We start from the raw sequence: 23,444 nt of genomic DNA on the forward strand, positions 1-23,444 counted from the left end.
CTCCTCTGGGACTGAGAGCAAGTGCTAAGCCTGCCCCACCTCACCTCCAGTGGGAGAAGGTGTGAGGCAAGTGAAACCAGGGGAGGAGTCAGAATTGCCCCAGCTGGCACTTTGGACGGGGGCTGAAGATACTGGCCAGTTCCCTTTGCATAGTGCAAGCTGCCCCCACGTCTCTTTATTTATTATATTTGTATTCTTCCCTATAGTGCATGGGTGCTCTGTACAGTTCACAGACATTAAAATCAGAAGTGCAATTCATCAAGGCATATAAAACCAATGCACTCATAAAATGCTGTAAAAGTAAAACCAATGAGAATAGCAGGCACAACCGGGCAGGGCAGCGCTTTATAAGCCAGATCGTACAAACTGGCTTAGCCATAAAACCCACTGGGTTGACTGTTAAAATATTTAGACACTGAAAAGGTTTTCGCTTGGCGCCGCAGAGTTGTTCAGGAGGGTGCGAGGCACCCTCCCCCCGTGCAGATATGGAGGTTTGTAAGAATTACATGAGGTATTGAGGTATTGCTGGAAACCATTAATGGTGTTTAAAGACAAAAGTGGGCTATTGCCCATGGACTTGTACCCTGTCAAATATTTATTTTTAGTAATTTATTCATAGATCACAACATCACATAAGTTTGTGTGAACGGAAGCATGGATAGTGCAGTTTGAGACTCTGCTTCAAGAACTATCTGGCAGCTTCCCTTAGCATTTGCATTTCCGCTTTTGGCCCAGACCAAAATGTGCGCTGAATCTGGCATTCTCCAAACCGGCCCACTCCGGTGGCCTTCCCCGCTTGCGTCGCTGCAAAAACAAGCGCGCCGATCTTTACGAGCGTTCAGTGGCTTTGACATCATGGCTTGCGTTGGAGCCAAACGGCCGCGAGTGTTTGGAGAGGCCCTTGCAATGTGCTCGCTCGCTCTTCCCTTCTGCAGTGCCGGGAATGCTGGAGTACGAAAGCCTCCAAGGGATTTCTGGTTTGAAACCGACCGGATTCCGCAAGCGTTCGTCCAGCATTGACGATACAGATGCCTACACCATGACGTCCATCTTGCAGCAGCTCAGCTATTTTTACAGCACCATGTGTCACAACGGCTTGGACGCAGAGCTGGTGAAGCACGTGATGAAGCAGCTTTTCTTCCTGATAGCGGCAGTCACGCTGAACAGCCTCTTCCTCCGCAAGGACATGTGCTCTTGCCGAAAAGGCATGCAGATAAGGTAAACCCGTATTGTTTCACAAATCACGGTATCTTTTAGTGAATTAAAAAAATCTCAGAGTTGGCTAATGGCAACATAATGCAAGCCAAAATGCAAAGGAAATTTGGATCATGTAAAAGCACATCAGCAAACCAGTAAAGGGAGCAGGAGCCTGGTGCTCTTAGGAAGTGTTGGACTACAATTCCCATGAACTTCCAGCCAGGTGTATGCTGTGACACATACAATAAACCCTTAAACAAGCTTGGAAGTGCAGCATGCTGCTCTGGATTTATGTGAAGGAGCACAATGTCTTGGCTGGCACAGAAGGGGGAGTTTGGGGCTTCAAAAAGATTGTCTTGTCCTGTCTCACTGTCACGGATTCTTATCTTCATTGAAAGACTTGCATCTTGCTAATGTGTGAATGCGGCTAGGAAGAAACAACAGAAAAAAAGTTCAGTTTCTACGTTGCATTCCAAAATAAAGCAGCTTAGGATTGTGAACGTTAATTATTTTGTTTAATAAATTAAAGTCCTAGATCAGCGGGAGAGGCCCTTCTCCGGGAACCCTCCGTGAAGGAAATTAGGAGGGTAAGTACTCGGAGGAGGGCTTTCTCTGCGGTGGTGCCCAATCTATGGAATGCGCTCGCCAGAGAGGTTCGCCTGGTGCCGCCATTATTTGTTTTTCGGCGCCAGACGAAGACCTTTTTATTCAAACGTTATTTTAATTGTTCATATTATTTATTTATTTTATTCTTTGGCCAGGGAGACTTAATTTATATTGACTTAATTTATATTGTTTTATAGGATTCTACTTATTTATGGTTGTGAGCCGCCCCGAGGCTTCGGCAAATGGGGCGGCATAGAAGTTCCCTAAATAAAGAAATAAAATAAATATTTTTTTAACATAGAAACTATGCCTGACCATCCGTGTTTACTCTGGAGGCACTTAACACAAGGTTTTATATTTCTCATGTCTCGTTTTTTTCTGTGGAAAAGCTGAATGTGAAGTGATGCTTCTATTGCCTAGGAAGATTCTTGATGAGTTTTTTCCTGCCTTGTTCTTGGAATCTAATGGTGGGACCAGTCAAACTCTTCTTCTGCCTGTAACGTTTCTCACGATTGATTTCCATGTTTTTCCATGCGCCAGAAGATCCATTCAGTGGAAAACGAGAGGAAATAGGTGCACAATGCCTGTTCACTGTGAGGTCCTGGAGGCCCTCCAGCTGGGAGCACCCCATCTTCTGGGCAAAAGGAGATGGAAAAAAATCACCATGTTTCCTTCTGCTTGTTGACCCCAGGTGTAACATCAGCTACCTGGAAGAATGGCTTAAGGACAAGAATCTGCAGGGCAGTTCTGCCAAGGAGACATTAGAGCCTCTTTCCCAGGCAGCATGGCTCCTTCAGGTCAAAAAGACCACAGATGACGACGCCAGGGAAATCTCTGAACGCTGCACAGCCCTTTCTGCAGTGCAGGTATTGCTTTTCTGGGCTCAGGTGAGCAACCTGTGGCTCTCCAGATGGTGTTGGATTGCAGCTCTCGTCGGTTTTCACCACTCTCTCATCAGTTAGGACTGATGGGATTTGTAGTCCGATAGCATTTAGAGGGTCACACATTTGCCCGCCCCTCTGCAAGTGAACGTGTGGGTCCTACTGCTTGGAAATTTCTCCTGTTTGGGCAATAGGAGAGCGTTGTCTCAGCAGAGGGCAAGGAAACCCATCGTATGGTCAGCTTCGCTCTTTTTAAAGGCGCTGAATGGACTGCTAAAGGGCCCTCATCTGACTGTAGGCTGTGATTTCTCTAAGGCTGGGAGCTGAAGGAAGGCCCTGAGCAACTAGCCTGTGGCTTGTGCTCATCAAAATCCTCAGCTGCTCACCAGAACGGATGCGAACTCCCTTCTCTTTGATCGTCTGGCACCAGCAAGTTCAACCTTCTTGTGGATTGGATGACGACCGTGCTCCGTTTACAAAACACAATTCTGTTCTCTTATTATAATTACTGGGATGTCTTACAATTTGTTTCTCTCTTGTCTATTTTTCTTTCTTAAAGCATGCCTCTTGCCCTTCTTGCTATGTCTGTGATCATAGAACCTCAGGCATAATCTGGAAAAAAAAGGAATCTAACCGGGTTTATCGTCTTTGCTTAGCTTCCCTTCACAACCTGCTACTTCCTTTTCCCATGTTATTTTCCATTCTGCTGTTTTTTCAGGATGACCCCAGTACTTACTTCAGTTCTGGTTGTGGAACTGTAATTTCAAATTTTAGACTACATATTGCAGGAATTGATTAATTTGTTCAACTAATTTTGCAGACAGTAAAAATCCTCAACTCCTACACTCCTATAGATGATTTTGAGAAGAGAGTGTCTCCATCATTTGTTCGTAAAGTCCAGGTATGGCTATTAAATCACAATCTAATCTAATCTAATCTCACATTGCTGGTTTTAGTTCCTGCTACTTCCTCATCTCTCTATTCTAATTTCAGGCTATGCTGAACAACAGAGAAAATTCTTCACAACTGATGCTAGATACAAAATACCTCTTCCAAGTGACATTTCCCTTCACCCCCTCTCCACATGCTCTGGAAATGATAGAAATCCCCAGCAGTTTCAAACTTGGCTTTCTTACTAGAATATAACAGATTGTACATTGACTCTTTGCTGGAAGGGTAAATGATTGTCACTCAAGTGCTTCCTTAGTCACTGTGAAGTCAACTTTTTAGTATGGAGGTTAATCCTGAAAAGCATTTGGAAATCAAACTGTCTCCCTTCTTCTGGTTTTAGAGTGGAACTCTTTGTAGTCTTCAGATGTTTCATTTTGGACCCAGCCAAGCTAAAACGATTGTTTTTAGTCCATGGTGGTTCCCCATATTACGAAATACTTTCTGCAATGAAGGATTAACAAGGCAATTTTTGTAACACTTTTGCTACAGTGTTTGTATAATCTTGTTTGTAAATTTCCATCACTGCATATGTATATTTTAAGGAAGTTGTTAAACATCTTGGATATTTAATATAATGATACAAGACAGTGTCAGTCATAGCATGTTAATATATTGTGTCCAATCATTGTTGCATAGGGTAATATTCAAACAATTCAGGTAAGAAATGGAAACCTGATAAGGTGAATTCACACCGGAGTCTCCCAGCGCTGCCACCTGAGATCTGCTTTCCAGGATGATCCGAAAGCACTGCAACATAATGCTCTTCGGCTCGATTTGGTGCATGGCAATTCAGATGCTCAAGTTGCTGAGGAATCCAACAGAACCCACTCAGATACACACCTGTCTTTTTCCTGATGCAAGATGTCTGCTACATTGACCAGTGCAGATTTTGTCTCCAAATTGGTTGGAAAGCCAGACTGAAGGGAGCCTAGAAGAGGGGGAAACTGAGATTTTCCTACCATAAGTTTCTTCTGTAGAAAGCAGTCTGTGACATGGAGGCTACATCTTGGCCTGTTTTCTGTATAGTATTAGCGGATGCTTCTAGGTGGAGGCGAGTTGCAAAAATGCACAATCCAGAATCTGCAGAAGCAAATGGCACCTCCTGCTCATCAGGCGGTTACCTGGTTGCCGTGTGTTTGGTGCTTTCAACACAGCTCTGCATAAATGGCCTCTTGGAATTCCACATATTTGTGAACAGGAGTGTTAGTAAGGCTTCCCCTGAATTTCTGCATGGGCAGGAGAAATCCTTCAGTAGTTCTTGGTGGCCAGACTCACCCGTGCCAGTAGCAGCCTCCCCTCTGTTTACTCCTCTTCCCCAACTTCTGCTGATAATGGCAGAAGAAACAAAGGGCATTAACAGCCTGGCCATCCCTTCGCATCCTATACAATGTAGGGTGCTGGCCGTCACACTCCAAATGGGGACAATATTTGGGAAAAGCCCTGCCTAACTGGCCTTTTTCAGGTGGAAGGAGGCAGAATGCTTCTCAGAAATGAGAAATTATGGCTTGGCTTCCATCTTTCCACATTCCAGAAAGTTTGGCATTGCATTGCAATGTAATAGCCTTTAACGGTTGCATTTAAACGCTTCGTGTTTTCTCGTATTCCACATTTCCATGCTTCAGCCCTGAGGGGTGTGTGGTGATCCATACAGTGCAACTAGGGTCCTATACATCATTAAAGCTACAATCTTAGAACCTTTCCCAGAGCAACTTCTATTGAACTCAGTAGGCTTTTGAGTGGGCCTGCATAGTGCACTGTTAGTTGGAAGTTAGTTCTGCTGCTTTAGTGGAAAAGACTTCCTAACAAATTGTATGCATGTGGATGTAACCAAGTCCTGGCATATTTGTATTTCTCTGTGAAAGTGTTAGGTGAGTCACACATTAGCAGGAAGGAAATGTTGACGATTTTCACAGGAACAAGCATCAACAAGAATGAGAGCACAGAAGACATCTTTGCTCTTTGCTCCCGTAAGAACAGACGGCTCTTCACTGGTTAATGGTCGTAATCCTGCATCGCCATACGTGAAAACTGTGAGTGCACTTGGGAGAAGCTGCCTGTGCTTCTTTTCCATCCAGGAAGCTGCCTAAGACTGGTTGACAACAACAGCCGAATAATACTCTTACAGTTATTATTGTGTTACATTTTCATAGTGGTTAACTCTGGACCTCTTGAGAAGTTCAGGTGACCTTTGAGAGCAGAAAAAGAACCGGGAAGCATTTCTGGTCCAGCTGGCCTGATCCTCACGCACAAGATACAACAAAACGAGTTTTCCAGTGCCAGTGAGCAAGTAATTCAGTGGTGAAACCTCGCAAATAATGCAGAGATTTCCAAAAGGGGTTCTTTGGGGCTCACGGACACCTAACAGTGGGATTCAGGAAAAACAGGTGCTATGAGACTTTCTGAGTGTGAGCCTGGTGAACTATTTTAACTAGATTCCATGTTCTAAGGCCTGGCTGGAAAATAAGGGCCGCCACAGCACACTGGATAAGTAAGACTTGAGGGGTCAGCTTAAGGAATAACATCCCTACGCCAGAGTAAAGCAACTTTCTAGCTGTTAGTATGGGCTAAGCATGAGCAAGGTAATGGCTGACAGGAAGCTGAACACAACAGAAATGGATTCAAGATGTCTCCCATTGGGAAAGTGCCTCCTGAGCTGTAGCAATCTGCCATGCGCCTTGGCGGGGAATGTTTTCGGGTGGCATGGCTGGAAGCAGGTTACAGGGAATAAAGCAAGGAAGCTCCAAAGCTGCAAACAGGCGCAACCGGCGAAGCTTAAGGATTTTCATTTCCTCCCATGAGAGTTGCCTTTGGTGGCTGAGAAGATCAGTTTGTCTCCAGAACTAGCCATGTAGAAGATGCCGTCAAACAAAGGAGCAGGATTGTGCCTTAATACCTTCTAAGTAGATTACCTTAGCATTAAGTTTGTCCTTGTGTGCTTCTAGTTACAGACTGATTATTTTCTTGCCTCGCCACGCATCAGAGTGCTCACTCGGAGTAAAGAAGGTAAGAAAATTGATTACAATATTGTGCTTAAAGCAAGTATAGTGCTAGAATAGGATAGCATATTAAGGGAGATTTCAAGAGGCCATGCTTAGCTTGGTTATTCTGTTCCTACCCTGCCTTTTAAGGCAAGCCTTCATAAGGAGGCTTCTAATCAGCTTGCTAAAACACGATTACCGTACATTCCATCTGGATATATCCAGCACACTCAATCTTTTTATTTACATTGATGGGTTTTTTAAAAGCTTTATCTTCCTATATGTCCAAGCAGTTGGTATGACACCCACCTTCCTGAACCTCCTTCCAAGAGCACCGTTGGGTTTTTTTCCAGAAAGAAAAGGAAAGAAGCAAACCTGTTTAAATGTCCAGTTGTCTGGAAACCCTGCTTAAACATATGGTGGATACATACTCCCACTGTAATACCAAGGTGTTTTTCTTGCTTAATGTGGCTGTGCTTTTCTTGAGATTAAAAGACTTGTCCTGCCTTCAGCTGTAGAGTATATATTATTTAAGATGCTGTTAAGTACCAGGAAAAGCTTTCTGCCACTCTTTGTAGCATCTGCCTGTCTTCTTTTCTACTCTCTGCCAGCGCTCGCAACTAGCAACCATGTGTGACCAGACCTTTTTGGCCAATGTATTTGGCCCATGTGACAATTGTTCCAAAGAGAGGCCCCTTCGGGAGATTTATCGCAAGTCTGAAAAACTCAGCTACTGCTCGCTCTGTGTGGAAATGGTATGAGATTGCATCTTAGTGCTTTTTCGATATTCATGAATATGCCTATATTGTACACCGCTTGAAAAAGTATATGCACGAGTGATTAGATAACAGCACAATCCTATCTGTGTTTACTCAAGAGTAAGCCTCACTGAGTTCAACAGAAGTTACTTCCAGAAAAGTGGGTACAGGGCCTCAGCCTAACTCCATCAAGGACACCACAGGCTTGAATTTCAGTTCCTAGAGCACTATGGTGCTCACTTCACTTGCAGATGTCAGCTGAGTAACTGCCTCCTCCTCCCTCTTCTCTCCTTCAAGAGTGGTAACGGCTTGATTGCACTGATGCTATTTATGGATGATAAAGACGTATAAAGAAATAAAACAGGCTCCATTCGATGTTTCTGACTCACCCATAAACTGCAGTGTTTATTCTCCAGCGGGGCTTCCATGCCTTTACCAGCTGTGTGCTACTCAGCCAGGGGTCGACCGGTGCCCTTTCCAATGGGAAAGTCACAGTGACTCTTGTGGTATCATAAAGATATCTATATCTATACCTATATCTCTTTATGATATATATCTTCATGATATATGGCACACGTTTTCAGAGATCAGAAACCACCTCACTTGATACATAGATTTTTCTAAATCAGTAGGGGAAGAATGGAGAAGAGCGAGGTCCGAGAGCATGAAAGCGGAAAGAATAAGCAGTGGCAAGCACCTAAAAGTGACATCATTGCAGTGGCATATTAACAAGGCAGTGGAGGTCAGAACAGAAAAATCCTGGCATGGTTATAAAAATCCCCAGTCCTGATTCAAGCTATGGGTGGAAAAATTCAATTAGGGAAGCGCTGTATGAAGGCAAAGCAGAAAAAGCAAAAATCAGACCTCCCACATATCAAACAGAATGAGAAGTTATACAAAAACACCCATGGTAGCTGGTGCTAATTAACTGTGTTAATGAACTCCCTTATGAGTGCCTCTATTTCAGTCTTTGTTTTTTGAGAATTGAGATAAGATGACCTTTCATCATATCCCACTTTTCATCCATCATGGGACTCAAGTCTGCATGCTGGAAGTTCCCTGGGGATCTCTCATCCAGGCCATAACCAGCTTTGATCAGCTTCCACAAAGTTGTTGAATAATAGGCCTTCAACTTATACCAGAGTCAGGACGGCTGTAGCACTTCTAAGAAGAAAAGGGGCTTGGAGTTTTTATTTTGTCTCTGCTCCACAAGTATTTGCCTTCTTGTTGTTCCACTGCATAACCTCTAGGGAGCACTGTGGTATAGCAGAAGAACACAAATACAGAAAAAGAGATTGCGGTTTTTCGGCTTTCATATTTAAATGCTCCATTTTCCCATCTGTTAAAAAGAAATGTACCATAAATACTGGCTAGACACAGGTTGTCTAAGAATTCATAAACAGCTGTGAGTAATGACGAGCACACAATAAACGCACCGTTGCGGAAAAGCCCTTGCTTCAAAATAAACCATATCTTAGAGAAAGTCCATTGTGCCTTCCCATCCTCACCCAATCAATCCATTTTAAATGTTTCATTTATTACATTTTTAAACATTACTCCTGCCCTCCAAGTTAGGATGGGGCATTTGCCTCCATCAAAACAGATGCTGACTAATTGAACTGGGAAGTATTGGTTAAATAAACAATCCTTCATTTTTTCTCAACCTTTTGTTGAGGTTATGTGCATTTCTGATTCCTGGTGACCTCTCCTCCACAGCTCCATTCAGCTCTCTCAAGTTCAAGGCTGTGGCTTCTTTGATGGAGTCCGCCCATCTCCTTTTTGGGCTTCTCCTCCTCTGCCCTTCAACTTTCTGTAACATGATTGTTTTCTCCAGGGAATTTTGCCTTTTCCTGATATGTTCAAAGTAGGACAGCTTTATTTGTTATTTTTGCCTTTCACACTCACTTAAATCATAGCACGGTCAGGAAAACTGGAATAACACAAACCCAGATGCAAACTCCATTTTATGTTAAATCTTTACATAAAGATTTCTTTTTTACTTCTATTTTATACTTGGAAGTTTTACAGTGTATCTTATGTTGCATTTTATGGTTTCAATGGCTGTGAACTGCCCATGAGGTTTATTTATTTGGACAGTGTAGAAACAAAATACATGCATAAATCTGAGTAGGGCTGTGCGTGTGTGAGCAGGGGAGCCTTGGGCTTCATGGTCCAGTCCCAGCTGCATCAGGCACGAGTTGTCTGCCCTTTGCCGGCAGTTTCCTGCGACTGAGATGCATCCCACGCAGGCGTGGTGCTAGGTACCAAAAAGAGAGAGGGCTCGGGATCAACCGGCCAACCCTTTGTATGCGCTCATGTGCCAATGCTCTAAGGGGCGTGCGCCTCTTTTGAAGGACCCTGCCTGCTAAGGATACCCCTATTTCTAAAAGCGGGTGCACAGTCAAGGAGAGGAAGGTATTCCATCCCAGAAACGGGGCGGGGCAGGACCTGTGTGCGCCAGGCACCCCATCCAGGGGGGTCCAGCACAACCGCTCCCCAAGGCCCGCGGACCTCGCTTTCAGCGGGCGCCCCCGCACCGGGCGCCCCCGGGGGCTCAAGGCGTGGCCACGCGCCTCCGCGTCACGCCGATGGGGGCGCCGCGCCGCCCGGGTCGGGTGCCCGAGGGCGCCGGCAGCCCCGGAGCGTCCGTCAGCGCGGAGGGGGCGGGCGCTCGCGGAGCTCCTCCCCGTCTCACTTTGCCCGCGTCTCTCCCGCTCCCGCTCCCGCTCGCCGCTCCCCTTGCAAAGATGGCAACCGAGGGGCTGCAGGAGAACGAGACCCTGGCCTCGCTGAAGAACGAGGCCGAGAGCCTCAAAGGCAAGCTGGAGGAGGAGCGAGCCAAGCTGCACGATGTGGAACGTAAGTCGCGCCGCGGGCGCTGCCCTCCATCCGCAGCTGCGGGCTGGGCTGGGCTGGGCTGGGCTGGGCTGCGCTTTGCGGGCGGGGGCGGGGGGCACAACACGCGCGGGGCGGGCGGCGGCGGCGGAGCGGCCTGCGCCTGCTGCCCCGGGAGGTGCTTGCGGGGGGCCGGGGGGTCCGGGCTGCGGCCGTCGCCTGCCTGGGCGCGTGACGTGCTGCGCCGAGCGACCCAGATCCGCCCTGCCGGAGTTGCGCGGGGGCCGCGCCGCGCCGCGCTCCGCCCCCTGCCGGGGTCCCGCTCCTTGTTCAGCCGCCCCGGAGACGCCCGCGGCGGGGAGCCCCCCTTGGGCAGATGCGCGCGCGGTCCGTGGGCGTGGGGAGAGGGAGGGCGCGTGGCTGATCCGGAGCAAGACGGGGGCGAGCTGCGGGGCCGAAAGTGCGCGCGGTGGGTCTGCGCGGAAGGGGGGCGCGGTGCCCGGAATGGCCCTGCAAGCGCGGGGCGGCGGATCTGGGCAAGAGAGCCTTCAGGGGGGCCGCGGGCGCGCGGCGGGGGCAGCGGCTGGGGCGCGGGGCCAAAGCCTAGGCTCCCACGGGCCCTCCAGAGGGCTGCCTAGAGAGCGGTCAAGGTGGAGCGCAGCAGAAGCAAACTTCCGTGTTGGTCCTGTGGTCACCCAAGAATGCCGTGCTTGGATGGGGCAAGAGGCCAAGGCTCCACACGCGGTATTTTGACTGTACCAGGAATGCAGAAGAGTTGAGGAGCACCTGTGGGGCAGATGGTGAGGCGCTGCCCAAGTGGCATGGTGGGCCATGGAAGGAATTGCAGAGGATGCTGGGAGGCCCTCAAGCCCAGGGCGTAGTTTCCTGGCTTCTGCCCCTTGTAACAGTTGCATCCCGGAGCCACTTTTGCTTAATCCTGGATGAAAAAATGATTCCCTTTTCTTCTGAATGCCTTCCCCCATTGCATGTGACTTTCCTGCTGGAATGGCGGAGGGGCAGTCTGTTTCCACACCACAGGCTCTCCCAAACTGGTGTCCTCCAGGCGTGCTGGGCTGCATCTGCCGACATGTTCGGGAGATGATGAGTGTTGTAATCCAGCACATCTAGAGAGCGGAGGCTGCGCAGTCCAATGTCAGTGGGGCAATGCAGTGATCTGAACTTTTATGGAGCCAAACCTCATTTAAGGTTCAAGCTGAAACCTGGAGTGAATATGCTGCTCCACTGGCATCTGAGTCACCGGTCACTGCTGCACCTGATGAACACCAGCCTGGAAGATGCTGAACTACAGCATAATTGGTCACTTCCTGACAGAGAGATTTTGTCTAATTGTTGAGGCTCTCATGCTTCATGCGTCTTGATCCTTGTTCATTTATGGTGCTCTTCAGAGGAGAGGGAAGGAGAGTCGGCTGCTCAGAAATGAGCAATGTGTTAAATTTAGCCTGATATTATTGGGGGAGATGAGAAGAAGACCTCTTAATGCATAGAGTTGTAGAAATAATCACTACTAATCATATTATTATCTGTTTTGATGGTTGGGACATCTTTGTTCCCACAGATGCTGGACTCCAACGCCTATATCATTCCTTACCATTGGCTGATGGGAGTTGGAGTTCAACAACATCTGAAGAGCTTAAGTTTATCATTGCCGATCTACTTATTAGATTGGTTTCTCTCCCCTCCAAGGAGATTAGGGTAATGATAATTTTATTTCATCCTCCCAACATTTCATTAAGCTAGCCTAGGTTAGGCTGAGCTCAGAGACAATGACTGAAGGTGATGCAGTGAGCCATTTGGCTGGAATTTAAACCCAGGTCCATTTAAGCCCCAATCCAATTCTGATATTATGTCTATTTCAGCATGGCAAGGTTATTATAACTATTCTAGCACCTGCTTCCCCTGTGTCATGTCTGAAATGCATTCAGATCAGCCTCTCCCAAATGGGGCCCCTCAAGCCACATCTCTGTGGTTGAGGTTGTGAGGAATTGCAGGCAAAGACTCTTGGAGAACAGGGACTTTGCTTCCATAGTTTTATCTTCCTGTTTTAGGTTAAAGCTCTATTCTGGGAAGGTGACTGTGTGAGCAAATGCCTTGAGCAAGAAGGTGTGTTACATGAAACTAGGGGTTCTGTAATGTGCATAACTGCTTTTGATCTTTTGTTTTAGTCGCTTGATGTTCTAGGTTTGCCTTTTTCAACTTAGGCACCTCCAGATTTATTAGGCTACAGTTCCCATAATTCCCCAGCGAGATTTATCAATTAGTCATATATATCAAAACACATACACAACTTTCAGACAGGAAAGGTTCCTATTAGTTGGCATAGCAGGCCCTTCTTTCCCCAATTCATCTCAAGGTTGTGATGATGCAGAATATGAAACCCATGATTTCAATCTCATCAGGTTCTCCTCCTCCCTTTTGTAACATCTTGCCAGATGAACAGATCTGGGACCTTGAAAGCTTGTCCATTTTTGTGACCTTTTGGTTGGCCTAACTTAAGTGCTACATGAACTATGAAGTGTTTGAGACTGGAGAGTGCAAAAGCTGAGCATTTTAGTGAGGATTGCTTAAGCCCTAGCTAGCTCAGCCCAAGGTTCCCAGGGGAGCTGATCTGAAGCAGTTGCACTCATGTGAAGGGTAGGCCTGAGTCAGGAAGGGTATAGCGAAGCCAAGTCCAGTAAAGCTGGATGGCAAGCCCAGACAAGGCAGGGACTGGCAGGACCCTGGACAGCTCTGTGATGCAAGGCGCTGTCTTAGGAAATGCTGTTGTCTAAGCAAGATGCAGAGGTCTTCAGGGGCTTCATGAAGCCCGGCTACTCTGAACACCAGCAGTTTTGATTGTGCAGCTGCAGGCCATTCTGGGAAAGATGAGAATTGTGTGTAGGTGGTACTCTGAATTCAAAGACTCTGATAAAGCCATGTTTCCAGTGTAGGATGATGCCTCTTCTATCTTGGAGTCCTCTTCTAAGCCAGGTTGGGTTGGGTGGATGTTCAGTATCAGACTCAGAGAACAAGGTAGCATAGGAGAAACCATTTGACAGACTGTGCCTTGCCGTGCCCTGCTCTGTCTGAATTAGATATGCTCCAATATAAAACTCAGTTTGCCCAAATTCATGTGGTAAGGAGCTAGAGTACACCTCCTCTCCCTTCCCAAACACCATTTGATTCTACACAGAGGCATAATATTACTCCAAGTCGTATGTGAATAATAGCCAAAGCCACGCATGGGTCTAAGCTGAACAGGTCAGTTTTTGGATTTTATCTAGGATATGGATTGGGTCAGACATGCTGCTATGGCAGGGAGGAAGCTCATGCTCTTAACTCCGCACCACATGTAGGCCAGGGAATCTAGGTAAAGCTGTTCAGCCAGAGCCAGAAGTGGGCTATGGGCCTACAGCACTAGCAATGGCTGTTCATCCACTGACCTTTGGTTCTGTGCAAGCAAAGACGATCATTTTGACTCTGGCCTTTGTGCTGAAGCTGTGCAAGAGTGCTCCTCTTGGTTTCCAGCTGAAAACAGCATCCTTCCTATTTCTCTAAGTGCATGCTTTTTGGGAGGCTAATACTCCATCAACCTGAGACTTAAAGAGACAGAAATGGGTTGTCTGAGCTTCTGCCAAGTAAGCTAAAAGGCATTACCCATTGCTAGTGAGTTTGGGAGTCCTGCCAAAAAGCAAAAATAAAAGTGGCAATATTGCCAGGAAAGTCAATTAGAAGGGCCCCCTCAGTCGCCTTTTGGCCCTGGCCTTCAGTGCTCCACCTGAAGAAAGGGGACATCTGCTAGGAGTCTTTTCCTAGCTATGGTCTCTCTATTGAATGGTTAAATTCTGAAGTGTGCTGCAGAATAAAATGAGGCGGCTGCAGTTTTTCCCACTCAATACTTCTTTCATATTTCATTAAAATCCTCACATTTGGGGACTCTTTTATCATGACAAGGCAGGAGAAATTGCAGTTGCTCATCTTATCCTGCAGAACAGTTCCTATCCTGTAACCTGGCAGACCCAGACAAGACTGTGTTCAGACAACCTCCATAACCGCATTCAAAGGTTGAGTGCAGGCAGAGTATGGTAGTTGTTGACATGTGGGTTGTTGTCTTGGCCGAATCCAGCTGTGCTAACAAACCATGGTTTAACAGTGTAGCACCGATGAACAGAATCCATGGTTGGTTCTTGGCTTGAGAACTGTGACTGGTTTCTTGCGAAATCATATTTTGTTAGCGAGGTTGGGTTCAGACATGCTTCAGCAACAATCCATGGTTCAGGGACTATCCACTTGCAGCATATACGAAAATTCTAGCTACGGGCCTGTTGACAACTTTAAACTTTTTGTCAAAGTGTCGCACGCAGTCCTGCATCCATCCGCTGTTCAGGGGGGAGCTGTTGTGGCAGCGCATGGCAAGTTACTGTGGTGAATCCCTTGCAGTTCATCAGGTGGCGGAGCGAGTGGAGGCTTTGGGTCAGTTTGTAATGAAGACACGAAGGACGCTGAAAGGACATGGCAACAAAGTGCTCTGCATGGACTGGTGCAAAGATAAGAGGAGGATCGTCAGCTCTTCTCAGGTAAGGAGGTGCCTTTTGAGGCGGTTGACTCACCTGTAGCGCTAGAGCAGAGCGAGAAGAAGAGAGCTCCTGGGTTGGTTCAGGAAGGGTTCCTCATTGCCATCCGTTTAACAGCAGAGACTATCAAAAGGTAAAAAGGCAGACTAGATACTACAGGTCTGAAGTTACTTGTGGCTTAGAGGATTTGAACCAACTCTTCCACAGCTAATGCCTTCTACCTCTTGGATGCAGCAGTTAATTTAGCACTATTGCTTAGCTCACGTACCTTTTAAGAAGCCACTCAACATGCAGTGGAAGGTTTTCTTGTCCAAAAGAGCTTCACCGGCCTAAATTTTTGAGATTTGGGGCTATTCTTAAAGGCACAGAAGAAAATCTAGGGAAAATGTTTGCTGGTTGTGCTCTTGAATTTTCTTGAAGTGAAGGAGAAGCTTCTGGGAGGTCCAGAATGTTCTCCACAGCCCCAGTGTTTCACTGTTTCAGTGCCTTCCACAATGACCTCTGCAATGCCTTTATGGGGTGCATAAATTTGATTCCTAGGATATTGTCCCTAAATCAGCATGTTATGATCTGATAATTTGACTCCTCGTTCACCTGATATGTGAGGACTTACTTTCCCATTACATACTCCCTTTCTCTTGCTTCCTTTTCCTGTATTTGTTCATTTTAATATTCCTGTCTATCTTGCTGAAGACAAATACTGGGTTTTCTCTAATTCTACAGTGATCTAAGAATGGTAGTAACACAAATATAATGTATTACCGGAAGACCTTGGTTTGATCCATTTGCATCAGATGATATATTGCATTTCAAAACTCTACACTTGTTCTAATTTATTTATAATCTGTCTCTTTCACTTCTGTTATTGTTTTAGTGCTGTCATAAACATGTTAAATAATTCAGCGATACTCTACCTTTTTCAAGACAGTTTGCAGCCCCTCTTGGCTATTGTTCTGATACCATTTTAATGGAATCTTTCTTTTTTATTTCTTGTTTGTTTGGGATCTCAGTTAGTTTGGTCTGATGTTGTGAATGTCATGCCATGCCATGATGTCACAACACCTCACAGCGTAAAGCCGCTTCAGAGATTTGGGTATATAAAAACATCATGAAGCCAGTTCAAAGTGAGGGTAATGTTTCTTGCTGTCCTTCTATACTGGGTAACACTTTGTCTTTGTTCACAGTCAACCCTTCCTAATGGAAAGGAGAGCATGCTTGTTTATTTCAGGTCAAGTGCTTTCATGAAAAGGACAGGAACTGGTGCAGAAACTTATGAGAGGTGTAGGCAGGATGTGGCCCTTTATTCCCAAGCTTACTTCCATGGTGGGTCCTTGCAAGGACCTAGATTCAGATAAGCCTAATGGACCCGATCCAGTCATTGATATTGTCAGTGCCATTGGCTTAATTTAAGCAACATTATTCCTGTAGATCAGGGGTCTCAAACTCAACTTACCTGGGGGCTGCTGGAAGTAGAGTTTGGGTGAGGCTGGGCCGCATCAAGTATTCCACCACCGCGGTGGTGGTGGGTCGCTCATCCCGTGGCCGGCCCAGGCACCGCCGGCACTTTGAAGGCCGCAGGGCCCCTGCCCCTGCCCCACCTGTCCCGGCAATTGGCCTGCGGGCTGCGAGTTTGAGACCCCTGCCATAGGTACTTTTCTGTTATAGCACGAATGAAAAATTGAACATAAATGGAGGAAACATGATGGCAATAAAACTTGAAAATAGACTGGTTTGTTTCAGAAAGTCATAGCTACTCTTTGTCTGTTACAGGATGGGAAGGTCATTGTTTGGGATGCCTTCACAACCAATAAGGTGAGTTCTTGGAGCTGATTTTCCACCAGCCATCAAGAAGACTGAACTGATGAGGTTGATATGGGATGGGAAAGAGAAAGGTCTTGGTGTCGCATCCTGTCTCCCACTGCATTTCTGTTGAAAGGCAGGGATGCACAGACTTCCTCCAGTCTTTGCCCTGATCACTGACCCTGTCCTTTTGTGAAGGATGAGTCCTTTCTCTGACGCCATGCTAAGCTGCGATGGTGCGTGGAATAGCTCTGGTGCATAATGCAGCGAGGCCCCAGTTCTTCTCCATTCAAAGCCGGGGGAGTGTGTGAGAAAGAGAGAGGTGCTGTCTTGTCTGTTGGGCCCACAGCACCCTCAAAACTCAGATGGATGAGCCAAACTCCAGGCTGAACTGTGCCTGAAAGGTGTGTTTTAATTTCAGAACACACTGACTCTTGGTTCCTTGTTCTCCTCTAAGTTCCTCGCATCAGTTTCAGATAGGAGGGTACCTTTGAAGTGTGCTCACTGCTGCCTTACCCAGACCTCAGCCCGAAGGAAGGGGCGGGAGAGACCGAGAGCGCCGGGAGAATTGGAAGCGGGACACATTCACTCAGCATCCGCAGGGAGCCTTCAAGAGTGCCGTGGGATTTCGGGTCAGCTCTCTCTGCACCTGCCCCATCGTGAATCCTCCAGTAACAGTGGGTTGGGGAGGGTCTCTTCTCCACGATGTCACTTGCCTGTGTTCCTTCTGGCTGACCTCCTTTTGATTAGTTCCTGGAGGCTCCATGTTTTCTCAGATTTGGAAAAAGAGATGTGCATTGTAAGGCTGTGAGGGGAAAGGAGATTTTTTGGGTGAGGGGATGACAGGGAGGCCCCAAGAGGAAGGAGCCAAGTTGTTTCTCAGTTTGGGGGAAATTACTCAGTTCATTTTCGAGGGCTTTTCTACATGAGGCTGTTAATCTGTTACAGCTTCTGGTTTGGTCACAGAATTGAGAATAAGGCACTCCATGAAGTGTTCCTTTCCTGCTTTTCAGTCATATAGCCTCTCGGTGGCACTGTGCTACCATGAAAGAGCACAAATGCATGTGAGAGAAGAAGCATCTTGGATTGTTCTGATAATTCAACACTCTATTTCCCTTGCTCAAAAAATAATTTGGCGTTTTTAAAAAATAGAAGCAAAACTCATGAACAACCATGAATAAAGAATGACGAGCACACAAGAAATGCTTCCTGTAGAAAAGCTCTAAGTCGAATATGGGCAAACTTGTCCATCTCTGGTACTATGCTAGAAAGCCGAAAGATCTGGTGGTATATAGCACATTAAAATGTTCCTCTTGGGTCACAGTCATGACGGTGCCATGAATTGCGGTCTTCTATTTCTGCATAATAAAACCGGGTGGAAATGGGTTCAGCACCTCAGTTCTACTTAGCGATCTTGTACAGATCTGCGGATTAGCTTGTGAGATGCAAGGGGCATTTTGTGTTTCAGGAGCATGCTGTGACGATGCCTTGCACTTGGGTGATGGCATGTGCTTACGCCCCATCAGGATGCGCCATTGCTTGTGGGTAAGTGGAGGCACGCTAATTAAAGGGATCTGGAAAGTCTTGTTTTGACCGAGGGGAATCAGACTTGGTCTGCTATGGAGCTATGACAATATTTTCATGGTGTGATTTAAAAAAAAAATACATGTACGGTCAGGTAGAAATAGTCGTGTTTCTGCCGCCTGGACCCCAACTTTTAGCAAAAATGATAGAATCAATCTTATTTAAGAACACTGAAATGTCATGCATTAAAATTAAAGCATTAAAATGCTTTAAAATGTCAAGCATTAAAAACAAAGACAGGCACACAAGAGACGACATCTTGGAAGGGAATTCCACAGCTCCAGTCCCAGCACAGGGCAGCTTCTCTCTGATAGAAGCATCTGTACCTACCAGTCTCATGAAGAAGCAACCTTCCCCAGGATGGTCTTCTGTAAAAGTCTTTGGACCACGACTCTGACCATGGCTGATCATTGACTGTGGTGGCCATGGATGAAGGACCTGTAGTCCAAACCATCTGGAAGGCACCAGATTAGAGAAAAGTGCCGTCAGGTCTCCCAGACCCGGCTGTCTAGGGCTGTAAAGGTCAAAATCAGGTCCTTCAAAACAAGAGCCGTGGAGTTGAGTAAGTGTTATTGGGTCCCTGAAGCACTTGTGCCGGGACTTTCTGGGCCAGGTGGAGCTTCTGGACTGTCTTTGTGGGTCTCCTTGGACAGTTTATTCTTTTTAGAAGGTTTACTTATTTATTATATTTCTGTTTTTATAATAAATTTTATTCAAAATAACCCTACAACAAAGAAAAACTAAAAACAACATCAATCATCAGAAACATCAGACCTGTCAGGTCAGCCCCCACATTTTTTCCATTTGTGATAACTTAGAAACATATTTAAATCTATACGAAGTCCCATTTCTCTAGCCAATGATAAAAAGAGTCCCAGTTTTGATAGAAATTTATTACATTTCTGTATTACCCAGTAGCCAAAGCTTTCTAGGCAGTTCGTAGCAAGATAAAATATAGTCCAAAACCTTTAATGTTCAAGAATTAAAACAGATTAAAACAAGCTAAAAACAAATGACAGGACAGCTTCCAGCACCTGATAGAACTAAAATTCCCATCATGGGCTGTCAAATGCTCAGGAGTAGAGATGCCATTTTAGATAAAAAGGGGATGTCATCATCACGGAAATACACAATTAAAACCATTAAGGGTACAAAAATCCAGTGTGGCATTGTGGTTAAGAGTGCAGGGCTGAGACTCAGCAGTTCTGGGTCTAGTCCCCACTCAGCCATGATGGTAACTGGGTGACTTTGGGCCAGTCACAGGCTCTTCATCCAGCCTACCTCACAGGGCTGTTGTTGTGAGGATAAGATTGAGCGCAGGTGAATTATGTAAGCTGCTCTGAGTTCTTTGAAAGGAAAAAAGGTGGAATATAAATCTAATAAAACAAACAGATCATTGTTCAAAGATAGGCTAGACATGCACTTGGTGGGCATGTCATGAGCGGAGCCGGCTGGAGCCGGGGGTCAGACTAGATGGCCCGGGAGGCCCCTTCTGACTGTCTATGTTTCTATACAAGTTTAAGCCAGTTTATCTGTGCCAACCAGATATCTGGGCATGGTGGGCTTTTTTGATGTCTAAAGTTGTACCTTAAAGCATGCAAAAGAATGGGCAGGTCCTAATCTTCATGAAAGGGTGCATCTGGCATAGTGGAAAAAAGCTGGTCGGAAGCATTCCTAGGGCACATTTTTGGAGGGGGTGGGGATTTTTTTCTCCTCCCCCCCGCCACCCCCCTGCCCCCAGTTTCAGCTCAGCTAGGCTAGACACGAGCGCAGACTCTTCCGAGCCCCAGTGCTTCTTCAGTTAGCAGAAATAAGTAGGAGAGAGAGACTCCCCCGTCAGTCTGTGTTTCCCAGGTGAACCACAGAATGGGACATTGCAGGAAATGGGAAACCTGCCACTGCACCGTGGAGTGAGCGGTTGATGCTCCAGGAGTGCTGTGCAACGGAGGCATCCACCATTTTGTTCTTTCTTTCCCTTTTTGACTCTAGTGGCCTGGACAACAAATGCTCCGTTTATCCACTGACGTTTGAGAAGAACGAGAACATGGCAGCCAAGAAGAAATCAGTCGCCATGCATACCAACTACCTGTCGGCTTGCAGCTTCACTAACTCAGACATGCAGGTGAGTACGTCCAGGTATTGCTTGCTGACAGCTGAGAAGGGGCAGTGGAGCCAGGCCCATCATCCTTTTTCCAGCAGGGATGCTTTTGTCCACCTGCCACCTGCCTGAGGCCAGTCTTTCCCCATCCACTTTCTCCTTCTAAGCAAGTGAAGATAAGAGGCTTCTAACCACAGTCTTTATTATGTTAAAACAGGCCCTGGGCTGGCTTTGTAATGCAAAACAAATATTGCACAGGTTACCAGAAGACATCAGGCAATTTAGGAAGTCAGCTAATTAGGGAGCTTCTCCTTCATGCTGAAAAGTCGATTGTGCACTGTATCCCTCTTCTCCTTTCCCAACAAGAGTTAGCTCTCCCTCAGGGAGGTTCCTGCTGCTTGTGAGTCAGACTGTGGGAACTCCAAAAGCCACTCGGTTGGTCTGCTGTATTGTTCTGAAGCCAGATGATGGGATTGATGTCACGTCCATCCCTCTCTGGTCCTGCCTGTTCAGCAGAGGTAATTTCTCCGGCCTCTTGGCCCGCTATTGGACCTGCTGGCTAGGAATTCATTGCAGCTAGGGATTCTGACCCAGCCTCTTCCAGTTCAGATCCAGATTCTGAGGTGACCGGCTTGGAAGGCGGTAGGCCTGAAGAAGCAGGCCTGGTCCCCTCACCACACGTCTGTCTTCCCTTTGAGTTCAGCTGAGTCACTCACTGTGAGGAGCAGGGGAGTACATTTTCTCCGCAAACCATCTATTTTCCCTATCATAATCAAACATAGTTTGTTGCTTGTTCCTGAATGGGCTTTCAGTGGGTACTGCTTCTGGCAGTAGTAGTTTATTCATGTGGATTAAACATGTCTGCCTGCATTTATTTATTTATATTGCGATGTATATCCTGCCTTTTTCCTACAAAGGGCTCAAGGCAGCTTACATCATTCTCCTCCGCCATCTTATCCCCACAACAACAACCCTGTGAGGTAGGTTGGGCTGAGAGTCTGTGACTGGCCCAAAGTCACCCAGTTGGCTCCATGGCCGAGCGGTGACTGGAACCCAGATCGCCTGAGTCCCAGTCCCATGCTCTTAACCACTACACCACACTGCTCTCCATTGCTGAACTTGGCTTGGAAGCATGACTGCGTGAACTGTCGTGAGACATGCCTGCACTTCACTGGTACACCACTGAGTCCAGTTGCTCACAGATGGACTAATGGGTAGAGGAGGTGCCATTCTTCAGCTCAAAGTGGGATCAATTTCTTCCTCCTGATTTTCACTCCCATGCCCTGTGGGTGGAATTGTGTTTGCTGTTTGTTTGTTTAGTCGCAAAGTCTTGCCTGACCCATCACAACCACATGGACAACATTCTTCCAGGCTCTCTTGTCCTCCACCATCCCTTGGAGTGCCCAAGCCCACACCCACCGCCCCAGTGACCCCATCCAGCCTCCTCATCCTCTGCCGTCCCCTTCTCCTTTTGCCATCAATCATTCCCAGCTTCGGGGTCTTCTCCAGCGAGTTGTTCCTTTTCATTAGGTGGCCAAAGTATTTGCGTTTCATCCTCAGTATCTGGCCTTCTAAGAAGTCAGGGTTGATTTCCTTTAAGATTGACTGGTTTGATCTCCTTGCAGTCCAAGGGACTCGCAGGCGTCTCCTCCGGCTCCACAATCCAAAGGCCTCAATTCTTCGGCACTATTCTATGGTCCAACTTTCACAGCCATACATTGCAACTGGGAGTTTGCTATTTACACTGTTCCCTTTTTTGGATGTATTTGGAGGGGAGAGTTGATCCGCCCATTCCATTGTCTCACTCTCCTGCCCTTCCAGTTGACTGCCTGCATTATTTTTTCTTTCCCCTTATTTCCCCCCAGTCCCTGAGATGATAATCCAGTCCAGGTGTGTTTATTTCCTTTAAGAAAAGGGAATGTTTTCCAATGCCATAAAACATTTCTAAAACACCATTTGGGGAAAAGAGAAGAGGAAGCTGGCACCAGGGCAGGCTGACCGATCACTTCTGTGCACAGCCCTGCTTGGAAAAAGCGAAAGGGACTTCCTGTCGGGCACGACCGCTGGGGAGGCAACCTGTGCAGTTCTTGCTGTGTTGGATGCCAGAGCTGCACCCGCCTCCACAGCTGAGCCGAGCCTCAGAGCCTGCTCTGTGTCTCACCACTGGTTACCCTGCTTCTGTGGCCCAGAAGATGGAAACAAGAGGTGCCTTTCATCTGTGGCGGAGCAATCATGGCTGAGTGGGGATTGGAACCCAGATCTCCTGGGTCCCCAGTCTAACACTCGAATCAGCGGACAACACTGGCTCTTTCCACAACCGTAGAATCATGGAAGAGATGAGTTGGAAGGGCCCAGAGGGCCCTCGGGTCCAACCCCCTGCCCCAGTGCAGAACTCCCAGTTAAACCATCCCTCTCAGGTGGCAGTCCAGTTGCATCCTGAGTGCCTCCAGGGTGTGAGAGCCTCAAGCTCCTTGGATAATTCGTTCCATTGTTGTCATGAGTTCTGTTCTCATATTGCTCTAACAGTTAGTTCTTTCTGATGCCCAGCCTGAACCTGGCTTCCTGTTTTGTGTCCTGCTGTAACCAGCATGCCCAATGATCAGGGAAAGGTGGAGCTGCCGTCCAAAATGACTGGAGAGTGGCTGGCTCCCATATTACACACATCGGTGTAGGGCATTATTTGGGCTGTAAGGCCTGTATCAGTCACAGTGTTAAATCATAGCTTGACATTATGAGAATGAGCATCAGACTTCCCCTTCATGAGATGGAAAGAGATTGAAAGCTTCCAGTTCCGGTTTTCAATAAGCCACAGTTTCCTTTTAGGCTGCAGTCAGCAAAGTGACTCATCCTAATTGCAGCTTGTTCTGGAACACATCGCTCACAGAATGTGCAGATATTCCGGTTCAGACATGGCAGGAAACTGGCTTATATGGAACCAGAATTGGACATTGTTTCATCCTCTGTGTGCGGAGGGAGGAGAGAGGAAGGTGCTTGTATGTCTGATGCTGACTGACTGCAACCCATCCTCAAATATATTTATTTTTCATTCTTACTCTGGTCTCAGTCTTATCCCCACAACAACACTGTGAGGTAGGCTGGGTTGAGGGTCAGTGACCCAACTCCCAAGCCAGTTGGCTCCATGGCTGAGTGGGGACTTGAACCCGGATTGCCTCTGTCCTGGTCCT

At 46.9% G+C, this 23,444-nt stretch overlaps 2 protein-coding genes across 3 annotated transcripts in view; both read left to right on the plus strand.

The window, feature by feature from the left end:
- MYO5C (myosin VC) overlaps positions 1 to 4,228 on the plus strand; it is a 43,896-nt gene extending 39,668 nt beyond the window's left edge. The window contains exons 38-41 of the mRNA XM_044438762.1: positions 936 to 1,218; positions 2,495 to 2,669; positions 3,505 to 3,585; positions 3,678 to 4,228. Of these exons, the coding sequence (XP_044294697.1) occupies positions 936 to 1,218; positions 2,495 to 2,669; positions 3,505 to 3,585; positions 3,678 to 3,830 (692 nt within the window). The 3' untranslated portion in view covers positions 3,831 to 4,228. The remainder of the gene's footprint in view (positions 1 to 935; positions 1,219 to 2,494; positions 2,670 to 3,504; positions 3,586 to 3,677) is intronic.
- Positions 4,229 to 5,070: 842 nt separating this feature from the next.
- Positions 5,071 to 23,444, plus strand: part of GNB5 (G protein subunit beta 5) — a 34,612-nt gene continuing 16,238 nt past the window's right edge. The window contains exons 1-6 of one of the 2 annotated variants that reach the window (XM_044438885.1): positions 5,071 to 7,368; positions 10,119 to 10,230; positions 14,644 to 14,780; positions 16,548 to 16,589; positions 18,046 to 18,122; positions 20,151 to 20,283. In XM_044438885.1, coding sequence (XP_044294820.1) covers positions 7,243 to 7,368; positions 10,119 to 10,230; positions 14,644 to 14,780; positions 16,548 to 16,589; positions 18,046 to 18,122; positions 20,151 to 20,283 — 627 coding nt within the window. In that variant the 5' untranslated portion in view covers positions 5,071 to 7,242. Of the gene's footprint in view, positions 7,369 to 10,084; positions 10,231 to 14,643; positions 14,781 to 16,547; positions 16,590 to 18,045; positions 18,123 to 20,150; positions 20,284 to 23,444 lie in introns of those variants that run through there. The other variant, XM_044438884.1, reaches the window with a different exon arrangement.

The sequence above is a fragment of the Varanus komodoensis genome, unplaced genomic scaffold (genome assembly GCF_004798865.1).
Source record: "Varanus komodoensis strain SLA01 unplaced genomic scaffold, ASM479886v1 scaffold33, whole genome shotgun sequence".
NCBI lineage: Eukaryota > Metazoa > Chordata > Lepidosauria > Squamata > Varanidae > Varanus > Varanus komodoensis.